Source organism: Melanostigma gelatinosum, assembly GCF_949748355.1.
Source record: "Melanostigma gelatinosum genome assembly, chromosome: 10".
NCBI lineage: Eukaryota > Metazoa > Chordata > Actinopteri > Perciformes > Zoarcidae > Melanostigma > Melanostigma gelatinosum.
In genome coordinates this window covers 26,971,757-26,989,745 of record NC_136643.1, presented here as the reverse complement: position 1 = coordinate 26,989,745, position 17,989 = coordinate 26,971,757, and the positions used below count along the sequence as shown (strand labels likewise).

Below are 17,989 nucleotides of genomic sequence, written 5' to 3'. Positions count from 1 at the left end.
TGATGGTTACATCGATCATTTTATTTTGTTTTCTTAGAGCCCCCTAAATTCACACGAACCCCGGCTCGTGTGTCCGTGGTCCGTCCCGGTCAGAGTAAAGTGTTTGAGTGCCAGCTGACCGGCACACCTGAGATAGACATCTACTGGTTCAGGGAAGGCTCTGAGATCAGCCACAGCGATCGGTACAAGTTGGTCTTTGTTAACTCTGTGGCCACGCTGGAAGTCTGTTGTGCCGATACCAAAGACAGTGGGCTTTACTACTGCGAGGCTCGCAATGAGGCCGGCAGTGAGAGCTGCAGCATGGAGCTCAAGGTCAAAGGTTAGTTGTGTCAGGAGACATTGGGCAACACTTTAAGACTGTATGATTGAAGGCAGTGGTTTCCCACCTCTCCTGGATTATCTGCCATTCTGCTGCAAAGAACTGTTTTACATTTGGTTTCCTAAAAGGAAAAGATTTCAAATTGAGAATTTTGACAATCTGCTTTGTCCATAAACTACCCGACTCAACAGATTAATGGACCTTAAACAGTTCAAAATATGTCTCAAACCAGCTAGAAACAATTCTCTCGGAAACCTTGCTTCCACATCTTCATCAAATACTGATGCAGTCTGTTTGGATCATATAATATTTAGAAAAATAATTAACGGAAAAAGGTAGGTGACAGTTTGTTCTCTCTCATCTCAGAACCGCCATCCTTTATTAAAGAGCTGGCTCCGGCTGATGTTGTGAAGAGCTTTAGTGCCTGTTTTGAGTGTCAGGTAGCTGGGACTGGTCCATTTGAGATAACATGGCACAAAGATGCAAAGGAGATCAAACCCAGTGCTAAACACGGCTTCTCCCAGATGAACGACACTGTGGGTCTGGAGGTGCACAAGTGCGACACTGCAGATGTCGGTGAATACCAGTGTACAGTTGCTAATGAGGTGGGAAGCTGTACTTGTAAGACTACGCTAAACCTCAAAGGTTAGTCAAATCAGAATTTCAAATCCACATTTTATATTCTTTGAGGTAATAACTGACCCTTTACTTAAATATTTCATTGGTTTCCTCTAATAGAACCACCAACATTCACCAAGAGGATTGAGAACACTGCCACTGTTCTGGGTAAAATGGCTGAATTTCAGTGTGTTGTGGAGGGTTTTCCCACTCTCTCTGTACAATGGCAAAAAGATGAGAACTGGATTTTGGAGGATCCAAAGATTGAGAGAACATTTGAGAACAATGTGGCCACTCTCAGGATTCCCACCTGCGAGGTGACGCACAGCGGGAAATACACCTGCCAGGTGGTAAACGAGGCCGGGCAGGATAAGTGCTTTGCCACCCTGACGGTGCAAGGTATACCTGTGCTTAACTAATCATGGTATTAAAGCTTTCCATGGTCCTAACTTTGTGAGAAACCGTATCAATGTTTGATTTTGTTTTGCATTGTAGAACCTCCTCAGATCACAGAGAAACCTGAAGTGATAAAGGTTACAGTGGGAGATCCCGTCAGTCTGGACTGTAAGGTGACGGGCTCCCCTGAGCTCAAAGTAAAATGGATGAAAGATGGCAGGGCGCTTCAGTCCATCAGACAGCACAAGCTGGTCTTTGAGAACAACATCAGCAGCCTAAAGGTTCAGTCGGCTCAGAAAGAGGACGAAGGAGAGTATGTCTTTGAGGTGGCAAACCACATCAGTAGCTGCACCTGCAAAGTCAATGTGATCATACTAGGTTGGTGTGAAAAACATAAAACTCCTGCGGTACATAGCGACATGTTGAATAAAGCCTGATAACATTCTTGTTATTCTTTTGGTAACAGATCAAGTAATTGTCCCAAGCTTCATCAAACCCCTGGTAGACATGCAGGAGATATTGGGCTCCTTTGTTCAGATATGTTGCAAAATATCTGGTTCCCTGCCCATCTCTGTGGAATGGCAGAAAGACGGAACTAAAATCTCTAGTGGTGTGAAACACAAACTCATTCAGCAGGACAATTCAGTGTCCATTGAAATCGAACAGCTGGAGAGATCTGATGCAGGATCCTACTCATGCAAACTGACCAATGCAGCGGGAAGTTGTGAATGCAAAGCATCCCTCATGGTTAAAGGTCAGATATTGATCTCCCACATTATTGATCATGCAATCCTAAATCAAAGGTGAGTACCTCCTTTTAACGCCGTCCGTCTTGTTCTCTTCAGAACCTCCCAGCTTTGTGACGCTGCCTGAGTCCCAGGCGGCTCTACCAAATGGCACTGTACGCTTCAAAGGCACATTTAAGGGAACGCCTCCTTTCACGGTCAAATGGTTCAAGGACGACTCGGAGCTCATGACCGGGCCCACTTGTTTCACAGGGCTGGAGGGCCTGTCGTGCTTCTTAGAGCTCTATTCAGTGGGCGTCACCCAGAGTGGAGTTTACTCTTGCCAAGTCAGCAACGACGCTGGCTCTATACGTTGCAGTGCAGACTTGACAGTCAAAGGTTGGACTTGCATCTTTTGAATCAACTCTTGCGTGGCTGCATTTATCTCACATCTGGCTACAACTAGTGATTCTCTGTCACATTTTTACAGCTTTCGCAGAACTTTCATTGTTTCTGTATTATTCATGAGCTTTGTCACTGCTGCAGCTTCCCATCAAGAAGTGTTTGTTGCCTTTTGTGATGCACCTGCGTTTTCCACAACCATCCCGTCTCTACTGCTAACCCCATCATTGTCAGCTCATCTGCTCACCTGCCTGTTGTAACAATCTAGTTTAAGTGCCCCTACATCTTCCAGCAGCTAATATGTCTGTATTTTGGCTTTCCAGAACCACCAGAGTTTGTGCTGAAACTCCCTGCCATTAAGTTTGTGAAGCAGGGTGAGTCACTCCGACTGGAGTGCAAAGTCAGTGGCACTGCCCCTCTGAACGTGACCTGGTACAAACAGGACACCAAGGTCGCAGATGGGGGCAACTACAGGACATCATTTGTTGACTCAGTGGCAGTCCTGGAACTGCTCTCTGCCAGCTTTGATGATGATGGAGTTTACACCTGTGAAGCTCAGAACGATGCTGGCAGCGTCAGCTGCAGCACCACACTTACCGTTAAAGGTCAGCCTCTCACTGACTTCCTAATCATCATTTATCATTCATGGTCTGACTTTCTGATGCACTGGCAGTTCAGTGTGTTGTTGAAGTTTGGGTTACGGTTTGGTTGTATTGCTTAAAGCTGGAATACGTAACATTCTTCTTTTGTCCTTTATATATCCATCCGGTATGGTGGCGTATCGTCAAATGCTCAAGCTCGCAACTTGGAGACTCGTTCCTTTTTCCGCTGTTTAGAAATGTTCATCAGCTTGTCGGGTTGCCCCTTTGTTTGGGAAATGCAATTAAAACAACTTTGTCATCTTAGACATGGTTCCAACAAACTTCCTTTCCAACTCCACCATCTTAGACGTAGTTCCAACAAACTTCCTTACCAACTCCACCATCTTAGACATAGTTCCAACTTCCTTACCAACTCCACCATCTTAGACGTAGTTCCAACAAACTTCCTTACCAACTCCACCATCTTAGACATAGTTCCAACTTCCTTTCCAACTCCACCATCTTAGACGTAGTTCCAACAAACTTCCTTACCAACTCCACCATCTTAGACATAGTTCCAACTTCCTTACCAACTCCACCATCTTAGACATAGTTCCAACAAACTTCCTTACCAACTCCACCATCTTAGACATAGTTCCAACTTCCTTTCCAACTCCACCATCTTAGACGTAGTTCCAACAAACTTCCTTACCAACTCCACCATCTTAGACATAGTTCCAACTTCCTTTCCAACTCCACCATCTTAGACGTAGTTCCAACAAACTTCCTTACCAACTCCACCATCTTAGACATAGTTCCAACTTCCTTACCAACTCCACCATCTTCAACGTAATTCCAACAAACTTCTTTCCCAATTCCACCATCTTAGACATAGTTCCAACTTCCTTACCAAATCCACCATCTTAGAGACGTAATTCCAACAAACTTCTTTACCAATTCCACGATCTTAGACATAGTTCCAACAAACTTCCTTACCAATTCCACCATCTTAGACGTAGTTCCAACAAACTTCCTTACCAACTCCACCATCTTAGACATAGTTCCAACTTCCTTACCAACTCCACCATCTTAGACGTAGTTCCAACAAACTTCCTTACCAATTCCACCATCTTAGACGTAGTTCCAACTTCCTTACCAACTCCACCATCTTAGACGTAGTTCCAACTTCCTTACCAATTCCACCATCTTAGACATAGTTCCAACTTCCTTACCAATTCCACCATCTTAGACGTAGTTCCAACAAACTTCTTTACCAACTCCACCATCTTAGGCGTAGTTCCAACAAACTTCCTTTCCAATTCCACCATCTTAGACATAGTTCCAACTTCCTTACCAACTCAACCATCTTAGACGTAGTTCCAACAAACTTCTTTTCCAATTCCACCATCTTCGACGTAGTTCCAACAAACTTCCTTACCAACTCCACCATCTTTGATGTAGTTCCAACAAACGTCCTTACTAACTCCACCATCTTAGCCGTAGTTCCGACAAACTTCTTTACCAACTCCACCATCTTTGCCGTAGTTCCAACAAACTTCCTAACCAACTCCACCATCTTAGACGTAGTTCCAACAAACTTCCGAACCAACTCCACCATCTTAGCCGTAGTTCCAACAAAGCGTACAGAGCGTGACAACACATGCAATGTTACGTGTTTCAGCTTTAAGATTGCGTCATGGATTATTTTCCCGTCTGTGCCTCTTTAACAGTTTCCTAATCTTTTTGTAGACCCCCCATCTTTTGTCAAAGTACCTCAGCCCGTTGAAGGGTTGAAGGGTAAGGACGTGAGTCTGTACTGTGAGATGAGCGGTACAGCTCCGTTCCAGATCACCTGGTTCAAAGACAGGAAACCTCTGATGGAGAGCAGGAAGTTTAAGATGGTGAGCGAGGGCAGCTTGGCTACGCTGCATATCATTGGGATAGAGTCCTCGGATGCTGGCGAATACGAGTGCAAGGTGTCAAACAGTGTAGGAAGTGACACCTGCAAGACGTCAGTTAAACTCAGAGGTCAGTAGAAATTGCGTTCGTCTCAAATGAAAATCTGAATTTCAGATTAGATTTTCAGGTAACTTTGTCACCCTGCTGACTTTCCCTTTTGCGCTGTTTGTCTCCTCTCTTCAGAGCCGCCGTCGTTTGTGAAGAAACTGTCAAACATGACGGTGATACTGGGAGAGGAGGTGATCCTTGTGGCCACTGTTAAAGGCTCTGAACCCATTACTGTGTCCTGGGTTCAAAACAAGGATCACATTCTCAGGGACGGTGACAACAGGAAAATCACCTTTGAGAACAACATGGTCGCTCTTAAAGTCTTTAAGGCTGATGCAACCACGGCAGGCAAATACACCTGCCAACTCAGAAATGATGCTGGGAGTGTGGAGTGTTTCGCTAACTTGACTGTTCTAGGTTTGTAATCATATAATTCTCTCTTTCTCATGCAGTTTTTTTCCCCCTTCCTTCGTCCTGCAGGTTTGATTAAGAACATGTTCTGCTTCTTCTCTGTTCATTCCAGAACCTGCTAAGATAGTGGACAAGCCCGACACTCTGAGCGTGACGGCGGGCGACATCGCCGCCCTGGAGGTCAAAGTGTGTGGAACCCCAGAGCTGACACCGAAGTGGTTCAAGGACGGTGTCGAGCTGGCCTCCGGGAGGAAATACAAAATCTCATTTTCTCAGATGATTTCCAGCCTGAACGTCCTCTCTGCTGAGAAAGTGGACTCGGGAGAATATATATTTGAGGTCATGAACGAGGTCGGGAAGGACCTGAGTAAAATCAATCTCACTGTTTTAGGTTGGTGTCCTCTTCCTTCTTTGATGACTTGGTATTTACAAGTTAGTGCCAATGTGATACCTGAGATTTAGTAGTAACACCAAAATATCTTCTCTCTGTTCTTTTTTATATCTTACTTACTTTTAACAGGGATTTTCTTCAAACAGGGGCAGTTCTAGACCATTTCAATTGGGGGGGGGGCAGACTGGGACCACCTGTGCTTTTAGGAGAACCAAATACATTTAACACAACTTACATACCAACACCACCTTATGTTTGGTTCTTCAAAAGACTAATGAGACATTCAGTGTTAACATACATTATATTCATCACTGTTTCTCGTCCCAGGGGATTAATGCGGGTTGAAAAACGTACAGTAATATTGGCCATAGTTTGGGGCCTAGAGAGCCACTGGTCTCCCTTAGAACCACAGGAGAACCCTTAGAAGTTCTCAAATGTTAAATGTTTCAAAACAAGGAGCCACACAAGAACTTTACCTAAATAGCACCCTAAAGTTCGCACAATTTTGATTAAAATCAGGAACTATCTGATTGAAGAATGAGCCAACAAGTTTATATTCTGACCAGATATTCAGTGTTGACTGTGGTCATACCAGCCCTGTTAATGACAGCACATTGACTCTTGTGTTTGTCCTGATGCACCACTAACATCTGGTTTCTCTCCCCAACAGATAAGATCATACCTCCAACATTCTCTAGGAAGTTGAAGGATTGCAACACGGTCGTTGCAGCAGCTGGAGAGATGGAGTGCAAAGTGTCGGGCTCCCCACCTTTTACCATCTCCTGGTACCACGATGGGGAGGAGATACAGAGCAGACCCAACTATGAGATCGCTTTCAGTAACAACAGCTGCACGCTCAAAGTGTCCACGCTGAAGCTGTCCGACTCTGGACTGTATAAATGTAAAGCCGTCAACAAGGCGGGATCCAGCGACACCACAGCCGCCTTGGTAGTAAAAGGTCAGAAAGACATTCTGATGTTAATGATTTAATGAGGCAGAGTTTTACTGCTGAGAACAAAGTACAATATCTACCTCTGAGGTGTAGTACAGTATAAAGTACAATATGTACCTCTGAGGTGTAGTACAGTATAAAGTACAATATGTACCTCTGAGGTGTAGTACAGTATAAAGTACAATATGTACCTCTGAGATGTAGTACAGTATAAAGTACAATATGTACCTCTGAGGTGTAGTACAGTATAAAGTACAACATGTACCTCTGAGATGTAGTACAGTATAAAGTACAATATGTACCTCTGAGATGTAGTACAGTATAAAGTACAATATGTACCTCTGAGATGTAGTACAGTATAAAGTACAGTATGTACCTCTGAGATGTAGTACAGTATAAAGTACAGTATGTACCTCTGAGATGTAGTACAGTATAAAGTACAATATGTACCTCTGAGCTGTAGTACAGTATAAAGTACAATATGTACCTCTGAGATGTAGTACAGTATAAAGTACAGTATGTACCTCTGAGATGTAGTACAGTATAAAGTACAATATGTACCTCTGAGATGTAGTACAGTATAAAGTACAACATGTACCTCTGAGATGTAGTACAGTATAAAGTACAACATGTACCTCTGAGATGTAGTACAGTATAAAGTACAGTATGTACCTCTGATATGTAGTAAGTATAAAGTACAATATGTACCTCTGAGATGTAGTACAGTATAAAGTACAACATGTACCTCTGAGATGTAGTACAGTATAAAGTACAACATGTACCTCTGAGATGTAGTACAGTATAAAGTACAATATGTACCTCTGAGATGTAGTACAGTATAAAGTACAACATGTACCTCTGAGATGTAGTACAGTATAAAGTACAATATGTACCTCTGAGATGTAGTACAGTATAAAGTACAACATGTACCTCTGAGATGTAGTACAGTATAAAGTACAACATGTACCTCTGAGATGTAGTACAGTTTAAAGTACAACATGTACCTCTGAGATGTAGTACAGTATAAAGTACAATATGTACCTCTGAGATGTAGTACAGTATAAAGTACAGTATGTACCTCTAATATGTAGTAAGTATAAAGTACAATATGCTGGATGAAACCAGGTTAAATATTCTTCTTTCAGTTTCATGATGTGTTCGAGTAGTAGTAGACTGTAAGGTTTTTACAGAGAGGAGGTTAATGTATCTGTATCACTTCATAAATCAACAGACATGTTTTTAGGAATAACATGTCGAAATCAGGGGTTGTAATGATCTGTAGAATCCTTCAGAATATAGAGAGGAATTGATTAGTCGGAGAGAAAACCTCCTTCAGTAAAACCAGTACCTCCGGATCCACCAGAGTCCACCATGTCTGACCCATCTCTGTCCTCCGGTACCCAGAACCCCCATCCTTCGTGGTGCCTCCTCAGCCGGTGGAGGCCATGCCGGGCTCAGACGTGACCTTCTCCGCCATGGTGAAAGGCAGCGCCCCCCTCAGGCTGAAGTGGTTCAGAGGAGCCCAGGAGATCCTGTCTGGACGAGGATGTGAGTTCTCCCTGAAGGACAACCAGGTCCTGCTGGAGCTCTTCAGGGTGGATGGGTCTCACGCCGGAGAGTACACCTGTCAGATCCTCAACGACGCCGGCAAGGAGAGCTGCCCCGTCAACCTCACCGTCAAAGGTCAGTGTGTTTCAATGGAGTGAGGCGTGGACCACAGCTGGAGGAGGCGGGAGGAAAGAGACCAGCAACCTGGACTTCATGTCCCGGTCTGCTTAACAAACATCAGGGGACCTAAATGATAAACATATTATGGACTGTGATTTTAATGGGATGTTTTCTTTAAACCATGGCCGACCCTACGTTTATCGTCGCCAATATCTGTAAAAATAACGTCATTATTGAAGAAGGCGTTCATCTTTCCGACGGTCTTTGAACACAACATGTGCAAAAGCTTCCGTCGGAATAAGGAACAAAACAAAGACATTTAAAATAAACCTTCTGCTTCAACCAGATTGTGTAAAAACATTACAGTGTGAGCTGAAGAGAGAGGAGAGAAGAGAGGAGAGGAGAGGAGAGGAGAGAGAAGAGAGAAGAGGAGAGGAGAGAGAAGAGGAGAGGAGAGAGAAGGAGAGTAGAGGAGGAGGAGAGAGAAGAGCAGAGGAAGAGGAGAGAGAAGAGGAGGAAAGGAGAGGAGAGAGAAGAGGAGAGGAGAGAGAAGAGGAGGAAAGGAGAGGAGAGAGAAGAGGAGAGGAGAGAGAAGAGGAGGAAAGGATGAGAGGAGGATAAGCTGGAAGTAGAGGATTTCAAAATGTAAATATGAAAACACGTGGAATCAACATTTTCTTCCAACATTGGTTGTAATACTGTAATGTTGGATGTACAGATTATATTGATTTTCAATTTTTGTAAAATAAATAATCAAAGAGTCAGTTTGCATTTTGTCTGTATTCTGGTTCTGTCCTCTGATAACCTCCTGGTTCTGGTTCTGTCCTCTCTTAACCTCCTGGTTCTGGTTCTGTCTGCTCTTAACCTCCTGGTTCTGGTTCTGTCCTCTCATAACCTCCTGGTTCTGGTTCTGTCCGCTCTTAACCTCCTGGTTCTGGTTCTGGTTCTGTCCTCTGATAACCTCCTGGTTCTGGTTCTGGTTCTGTCCTCTCTTAACCTCCTGGTTCTGGTTCTGTCTGCTCTTAACCTCCTGGTTCTGGTTCTGTCCTCTCATAACCTCCTGGTTCTGGTTCTGTCCGCTCTTAACCTCCTGGTTCTGGTTCTGTCCTCTCATAACCTCCTGGTTCTTCTGGTTCTGTCCTCTCTTAACCTCCTGGTTCTGGTTCTGTCTGCTCTTAACCTCCTGGTTCTGGTTCTGTCCTCTCATAACCTCCTGGTTCTGGTTCTGGTTCTGTCCTCTCTTAACCTCCTGGTTCTGTGTTCTGGTTCTGTCCTCTCATAACCTTCTGGTTCTGTCCGCTCTTAACCTCCTGGTTCTGGTTCTGTCCTCTCATAACCTCCTGGTTCTTCTGGTTCTGTCCTCTCTTAACCTCCTGGTTCTGGTTCTGGTTCTGTCCTCTGATAACCTCCTGGTTCTGGTTCTGTCCTCTCATAACCTCCTGGTTCTTCTGGTTCTGTCCTCTCTTAACCTCCTGGTTCTGTGTTCTGGTTCTGTCCTCTCATAACCTCCTGGTTCTGGTTCTGGTTCTGTCCTCTCATAACCTCCTGGTTCTTCTGGTTCTGTCCTCTCTTAACCTCCTGGTTCTGTGTTCTGGTTCTGTCCTCTCATAACCTCCTGGTTCTGGTTCTGTCCCTCAGAGCCGGCAGCCTTCTCTAAGAAGCTGAAGGCCGTGTCGGTGGAGAAGGGTAGAGCCTTGACGTTGGAGTGTTCCTACTCTGGGACTCCTAAGATCACGGTGACCTGGTTCAAAGACGGCCAGCAGATCTTCGCGTCCTACAAATACAACGTGACCACGACGGAGACTTCCTGCATCCTCGAGTGTCTGAGCACCGACGACAAGGAGGCGGCGGGAAAATACTCCTGTGAGGTTTCCAACGACGCCGGAAAGGACACGTGTGACGCAACCGTGTCCATCCTCGGTAGGTTCTTCTTCTCCCATAGAAGCCCATCATAATATCATGACGGGTACTCTACACTTATGAGAAACTCTTTAATGAATGAACTCATCAAATGAAACTTTGCAATCATTTTGATCAATCAGGAAATACGATAATACTATCCAGACTTTAGACCTTTTCAGAATAATATACAACCTGCTGATCTAAACGATGGACGGATGTCATGACGTTGATCCAAACTTGCAAAAATATATAGATATCTCAGAATTTATGATTTTAATTTGAGAGAAATTAAGATTAATTTCTCACAAAAGTACAACTTTATAATCTCAAAGAATATATTTACAACAGGACCCGAGAGCCCCCTGTGGGGGGCTTTTTTAGAAAATTGTAGCACTCAGCATGTCGTAGAAAGCATTTTTCATGAAGAAAAATAATTAATGGCCCAGACATATTCAAAAAATGGTCCGAAAAAAAAGTCCGAGCAACATCATCATACCAGCCATTGTAAACACTGCAAACCCAATTATACATGAACTAATATCATATCTGGAAGATATCTAGAAAATTTGCCACAATTTTGGCCAAAAATCGTCGAACAATACCTCTGTATAGTTTTCTCATCACGGAGCAGGGATCGCACATGGCGGAGTGATATATCACATAGGCCTGCCTTTCAACGCCGAGACGAACAGCGTCGTCTAAATTACTCTCTTTCAAACCGTTCAAAAGTTATGGGTATATATGCCAACATCAGCCACAGGTCACGACAAAAATAATTGGGTAAAAAAACTTACGTTTTGATGATTTTAGAGACGAAAAACGGATTCAATCCAGCCGATCTTTCGGCAGCTACTTCCTCAATGCTGTGCTGCATGTCTGTGACTGATATCAATCAATCCGCTGGCCGAATGAATGACAAAATGGCAGGCGATCCTGTGAGGTGGACCAATCCATGTAGGGAGGGGGGTTCGCCCAGCATTTTCCGATTTTTAGTCAGTAAACAGACAAGGAGATTGTCAAACACCCCCGCATGGCTCCCGTTGGACTATCCCACATCGATAAAGGTGTTTCTTGTGTAAATCGGCGAAACACAGGCCATGCAGGCTCACACAGACATAAATTATGATTCATATATTTTTATGATTGACAGATATGACACATAACTGTTCAAAATTATTCCAAATGGTGTCAAACTGCTTTATTAGGATTATTGAACACTCTTAGTGATAATAAAAGTGAATATATAGTTAACATTTAGTTATAGAGTATATCAAATTATAATACAGCAATGCAACTGCTGGTTCCGAAAATCTAAATTTAGCTTGAATCAGACCATTTATGCTGGCCTGCTTCACTCAATCTAAGTAAAATATGTTGTGGGGACATGTGAAACGTGTTGTTCTATGTCTGTGGTGTATTTTTAAGCTTGCAGGTGCATTATTTAAAAAATAAAGTTCAATACAAGTGCTTTTTTTGAGGTGAACCTGAAACTTTTTCAATTTGAGCTGTGCCATCAGTTATTAACCAGTAACATATACACAATATTTACACAATTCAACACATCTCACAAGTGTTACCTGTATTAAACCATCACAATTATTAAAATAGACCTTGTAGTTAGAGCTGTGGACTCTCTTGAGTATGGGTATGCAATTTTCGAGCAGAGGCCTAAAAATAGGGCTTGGAGGCATAGGCCCAAGAGGTTTTGATCTCGTGTTGACCACCAGGTGTCAGGATTCTCACCGGTGTGGCCTGTTGTTTGTCCCCTCAGAGCCTCCGTACTTCGTGGAGTCCCTGGAGCCCATGGAGGTGACGACAGGCGACGGCGTGTGTCTCAAGTGTCAGGTGGCGGGCACACCTGAGATCAAGGTGTCCTGGTTCAAGGCCGACGGCAAAGTCCGGTCCAGCCCCACCTGTAAACTGGAGTACCTGAAGGGCGCGGCCTGTCTGAAGCTCAGCAAGGCCGGCAAGGCCGACGTCGGAGAGTACACCTGTAAGGCGGAGAACCAGATAGGCTCCGCCTCCTCCACCTGTAAACTCAACGTGCTAGGTGATCACCTGACTCATGTTCATAATGTTTCTTTATGAGCAGCAGCTGGTTTATTTGATCAGAATCAGATAAAAGACACAAAATAAAAGTACAAATCAAGTAAGAATGAATGAAACAAAGAAAGTGTCGACAGGTGATGTTTACAGAAAGACATTCATCTGTGAATACACTGAGCACTTCTTATTCATAGTAATATCACTTTATCTATGTAACATAGAGACCAACATTCACTGCTTCATATATCATTATATTCATATTTTTATAGATTTTCATGCAGGCAGACTCATTTAAATTCATTTTCTTATTTCTTCCACGTTTCCTTTTGTGTGTAAATAGTGAAACAACAACCCTGAACTCTGCTTTGATCATATTTAGATTGTATTGATGGGTATCTTTTATATTTGTCTTATATTTTGGGTTTCTGGTAGCTTCATATTCTGTTAAATCATCAGAGTGAGGAGTGAGACACTGAGCATGTGGACAGAGACAAACTCTAAAAGATTAAATCCTCTTTGAAAAGTACAAACTACCATCAATGGTGGAAGTAGTTATATATGAAGAAAAAGTACCAATACAACACTGTAAAATACTCCATTAAGTCTTGAAATGCAAATGTTACTTAAGTAAAAGTATGACCAGCAAAAGTATTAAGGGTAAAAGTATTAAGAGTAAAAGTAATCATTTTAACTATGTTATACTGTAAGAAACATTGTAATGTAATGTCCGTGTTAAGTAACTGGTAAACAGTTATTGTTCGATAAACGTAGTGTAGTAGAAGTATAAAGTTGCGTAAATTGAAAATACTAGTAAAGGTGTACTTGAGTATATGTACTTGAGTAAATGTACCTCCACCACTTCTTCCTATAAATAACTCTTGATCCATCTGAACTCGTCCAGCGGCCAAAACGCCGCCGTCCTTCCCGAAGAAGATCACAAGCCTGCAGCAGACCGAGGGTCTGCCGGTCCGCTTCGAGTGCCGCGTCGCCGGCTCGTCGCCCATCGAGGTTTCGTGGCTGAAGGACGGAGAGCCGCTGAGGCCGGGAGCCGAGTTCTCCATGCTGTACGACGACAACACCGCCGTGCTGGAGATCAGCTGCGGAGAGATGAGGCATTCTGGGGAATACACCTGCGTGGCCAACAACAGCGTGGGCTCGGCCTCCTGCAGAGCTAAGCTCACTCTGCAAGGTCTGTACCGCGTGCTGATTGGCTGGTGGCATGGTCAGAGTTTAAATACTGGAGGAGGTTCAGGAAGTTCATGTTTTAGGGTCAAAGAGATTCTTCTGGTTCGTTACTGAACCTCGTCAAACCTGTGACCCCAATTTAAGACCTAAAGATACCCTTTAAGTCACCTCACTTTACTTTACTTGACCTTACTTTACTTTACTTGACCTTACTTTACTTTACTTCACTTTACTTTACTTTACTTTACTTCACTTCACCTCACTTTACTTCACCTCACTTTACTTTACTTTACTTGACCTTACTTTACTTTACTTCACTTTACTTTACTTCACTTCACTTCACCTCACTTTACTTGACCTTACTTTACTTTACTTGACCTTACTTTACTTTACTTCACTTTACTTTACTTCACTTCACTTCACCTCACTTTACTTCACCTCACTTTACTTTACTACCCCTTATCTTATCTGACCTATAGACACCTGGACCATCTTCCTCCTCTTCTTCTCCTCCTCCTTCTCCTCCTTCTCTTCTTCTTCTCTTTCTTTTCATACATGTTAAATGAACCTTGTTGGAGAACCCTGATATGAGAGTTTGTTGATAACTGAAGGTTGAAAATGAACCGGTGAGATGTTGTATTTTTGTTCTCGTCTCATCTTCCTCCTCCTTTTCCTCCTCCTCTTCCTCGGGACTCTACAGAACCCAGATACCCGCCAATCTTTGACCGGAAGTTGTCACCGCAGGAGGTGACGGTGGGCGACAGTGTGGAGCTGGAGTGTCACATGACCGGCTCCGCCCCCATCAAAGTCACATGGTCCAAAGACCACAAAGACATCCGCACCGGAGGAAACTACAAGATGAGCTGTGTGGAGAACACAGCCCACCTGTCCATCCTGAAGGCCGACAAAGGAGACACGGGGAGATACTTCTGTCACGTCGCCAACGACGTGGGGAAGGACTCCTGTTCCTCTGACGTCACCGTCAAAGGTACGTTTAGACACCTGGACCCTTATCTTCTCTAAGCTACAGACACCTGGACCTTTATCTTCTCTAAGCTACAGACACCTGGACCTTTATCTTCTTTAACCTATAGACACCTGGACCTTTATCTTCTCTAAGCTACAGACACCTGGACCCTGATCTTCTCTAACCTACAGACACCTGGACCTTTATCTTCTTTAACTATAGACACCTGGACCCTTATCTTCTCTAAGCTACAGACACCTGGACCCTTATCTTCTTTAACATATAGACACCTGGACCCTTATCTTCTCTAACCTACAGACACCTGGACCCTTATCTTCTCTAAGCTACAGACACCTGGACCTTTATCTTCTTTAACCTATAGACACCTGGACCCTTATCTTCTCTAAGCTACAGACACCTGGACCCTTATCTTATTTAACCTATAGACACCTGGACCCTTATCTTCTCTAACCTACAGACACCTGGACCCTTATCTTCTCTAAGCTACAGACACCTGGACCTTTATCTTCTTTAACCTATAGACACCTGGACCCTTATCTTCTCTAAGCTACAGACACCTGGACCCTTATCTTCTCTAACCTATAGACACCTGGACCCTTATCTTCTCTAACCTACAGACACCTGGACCCTTATCTTCTCTAACCTATAGACACCTGGACCCTTATCTTCTTTAACCTATAGACACCTGGACCCTTATCTTCTCTAACCTACAGACACCTGGACCCTTATCTTCTTTAACATATAGACACCTGGACCCTTATCTTCTCTAACCTACAGACACCTGGACCCTTATCTTCTCTAAGCTATAGACACCTGGACCCTGATCTTCTCTAACCTACAGACACCTGGACCCTTATCTTCTCTAACCTATAGACACCTGGACCCTTATCTTCTTTAACCTACAGACACCTGGACCCTTATCTTCTCTAACCTATAGAAACCTGGACCCTTATCTTCTCTAAGCTACAGACACCTGGACCCTTATCTTCTCTAACCTACAGACACCTGGACCCTTATCTTCTCTAAGCTACAGACACCTAGACCCTTATCTTCTCTAAGCTACAGACACCTGGACCCTTATCTTCTCTAACCTACAGACACCTGGACCCTTATCTTCTCTAAGCTACAGACACCTGGACCCTTATCTTCTCTAACCTACAGACACCTGGACCCTTATCTTCTCTAACCTACAGACACCTGGACCCTTATCTTCTCTAACCTACAGACACCTGGACCCTTATCTTCTCTAACCTACAGACACCTGGACCCTTATCTTCTCTAAGCTACAGACACCTGGACCCTTATCTTCTCTAACCTACAGACACCTGGACCCTTATCTTCTCTAAGCTACAGACACCTGGACCCTTATCTTCTCTAACCTACAGACACCTGGACCCTTATCTTCTCTAACCTACAGACACCTGGACCCTTATCTTCTCTAACCTACAGACACCTGGACCCTTATCTTCTCTAACCTACAGACACCTGGACCCTTATCTTCTCTAAGCTACAGACACCTGGACCCTTATCTTCTTTAACCTATAGACACCTGGACCCTTATCTTCTCTAACCTATAGAAACCTGGACCCTTATCTTCTCTAACCTACAGACACCTGGACCCTTATCTTCTCTAACCTATAAACACCTGGACCCTTATCTCACCTATAGACACCTGGACCCTTATCTAACCTATAGACACCTGGACCCTTATCTTCTCTAACCTACAGACACCTGGACCCTTATCTTCTCTAACCTATAGACACCTGGACCCTTATCTTCTTTAACCTATAGACACCTGGACCCTTATCTTCTCTAACCTATAGACACCTGGACCCTTATCTTCTTTAACATATAGACACAATGGACCCTTATCTTCTCTAACCTACAGACACCTGGACCCTTATCTTCTCTAAGCTACAGACACCTGGACCCTGATCTTCTCTAACCTACAGACACCTGGACCCTTATCTTTTCTAACCTATAGACACCTGGACCCTTATCTTCTTTAACCTACAGACACCTGGACCCTTATCTTCTCTAACCTATAGAAACCTGGACCCTTATCTTCTCTAAGCTACAGACACCTGGACCCTTATCTTCTCTAACCTACAGACACCTGGACCCTTATCTTCTCTAAGCTACAGACACCTAGACCCTTATCTTCTCTAAGCTACAGACACCTGGACCCTTATCTTCTCTAACCTATAGACACCTGGACCCTTATCTTCTTTAACCTATAGCCACCTGGACCCTTATCTTCTCTAACCTATAGAAACCTGGACCCTTATCTTCTCTAACCTACAGACACCTAGACCCTTATCTTCTCTAACCTATAGACACCTGGACCCTTATCTAACCTATAGACACCTGGACCCTTATCTTCTCTAACCTACAGACACCTGGACCCTTATCTTCTCTAAGCTACAGACACCTGGACCCTTATCTTCTCTAACCTATAGACACCTGGACCCTTATCTTCTCTAACCTACAGACACCTGGACCCTTATCTTCTCTAACCTACAGACACCTGGACCCTTATCTTCTCTAAGCTACAGACACCTGGACCCTTATCTTCTCTAAGCTACAGACACCTGGACCCTTATCTTCTCTAACCTACAGACACCTGGACCCTTATCTTCTCTAAGCTACAGACACCTGGACCCTTATCTTCTCTAACCTATAGACACCTGGACCCTTATCTTCTCTAACCTACAGACACCTGGACCCTTATCTTCTCTAAGCTACAGACACCTGGACCCTTATCTTCTCTAAGCTACAGACACCTGGACCCTTATCTTCTCTAAGCTATAGACACCTGGACCCTTATCTTCTCTAAGCTACAGACACCTGGACCCTTATCTTCTCTAACCTATAGACACCTGGACCCTTATCTTCTCTAAGCTACAGACACGTGGACCCTTATCTTCTCTAAGCTACAGACACCTGGACCCTTATCTTCTTTAACCCTCTTTGTGTGGAGGAAACACACCTCCTCTCCTCATCGTCACTTTCTTCTCCTCCTCCTCCTCCTCCTCCTCCTCTTCCTCAGAGCGTAAACACCCTCCTTCTTCTACTCCTTCCTCATCTTCTCCTTCTTCTCCTTTTCCTTCTCCTTCTTCTTCGGGCCTCTCTTTGTGTGGAGGAAACCTCACCATCACTTTCTCCTCCTCAGAGCGTAAGAACCCTCCGGTGTTCACCAAGAAGCCGTCTGAGCACATGGAGGACACTGAAGGTAAGCTGGTGAAGGTTGAAGGTCGCCTCAGCGGCTCTCAGCCCGTCACCGTCAGCTGGTTCAAAGACGACGAGGAGATCCACAGCTCCGACAAATACGACGTGAGCTTCAAGAGCAACGTGGCCGTGCTGTGCATCAAGAGCAGTCATGTGACGGACAGCGGCAG

The 17,989-nt window shown here is 44.1% G+C and overlaps 1 protein-coding gene across 1 annotated transcript in view; it reads left to right on the top strand.

Annotated features, from left to right (window-relative positions):
- Positions 1 to 17,989, top strand: part of ttn.2 (titin, tandem duplicate 2) — a 223,407-nt gene that overhangs the window by 62,593 nt on the left and 142,825 nt on the right. Inside the window, exons 57-73 of the mRNA XM_079277290.1 lie at positions 38 to 319; positions 686 to 964; positions 1,058 to 1,336; positions 1,433 to 1,711; positions 1,800 to 2,087; positions 2,179 to 2,457; positions 2,784 to 3,065; positions 4,791 to 5,069; positions 5,184 to 5,465; positions 5,572 to 5,850; positions 6,521 to 6,808; positions 8,207 to 8,485; positions 10,109 to 10,390; positions 12,144 to 12,422; positions 13,320 to 13,607; positions 14,304 to 14,591; positions 17,764 to 17,989. The exon at positions 17,764 to 17,989 is cut by the window's right edge and continues 65 nt beyond it. Coding sequence (XP_079133416.1) covers positions 38 to 319; positions 686 to 964; positions 1,058 to 1,336; positions 1,433 to 1,711; positions 1,800 to 2,087; positions 2,179 to 2,457; positions 2,784 to 3,065; positions 4,791 to 5,069; positions 5,184 to 5,465; positions 5,572 to 5,850; positions 6,521 to 6,808; positions 8,207 to 8,485; positions 10,109 to 10,390; positions 12,144 to 12,422; positions 13,320 to 13,607; positions 14,304 to 14,591; positions 17,764 to 17,989 — 4,738 coding nt within the window. The remainder of the gene's footprint in view (positions 1 to 37; positions 320 to 685; positions 965 to 1,057; positions 1,337 to 1,432; positions 1,712 to 1,799; positions 2,088 to 2,178; positions 2,458 to 2,783; positions 3,066 to 4,790; positions 5,070 to 5,183; positions 5,466 to 5,571; positions 5,851 to 6,520; positions 6,809 to 8,206; positions 8,486 to 10,108; positions 10,391 to 12,143; positions 12,423 to 13,319; positions 13,608 to 14,303; positions 14,592 to 17,763) is intronic.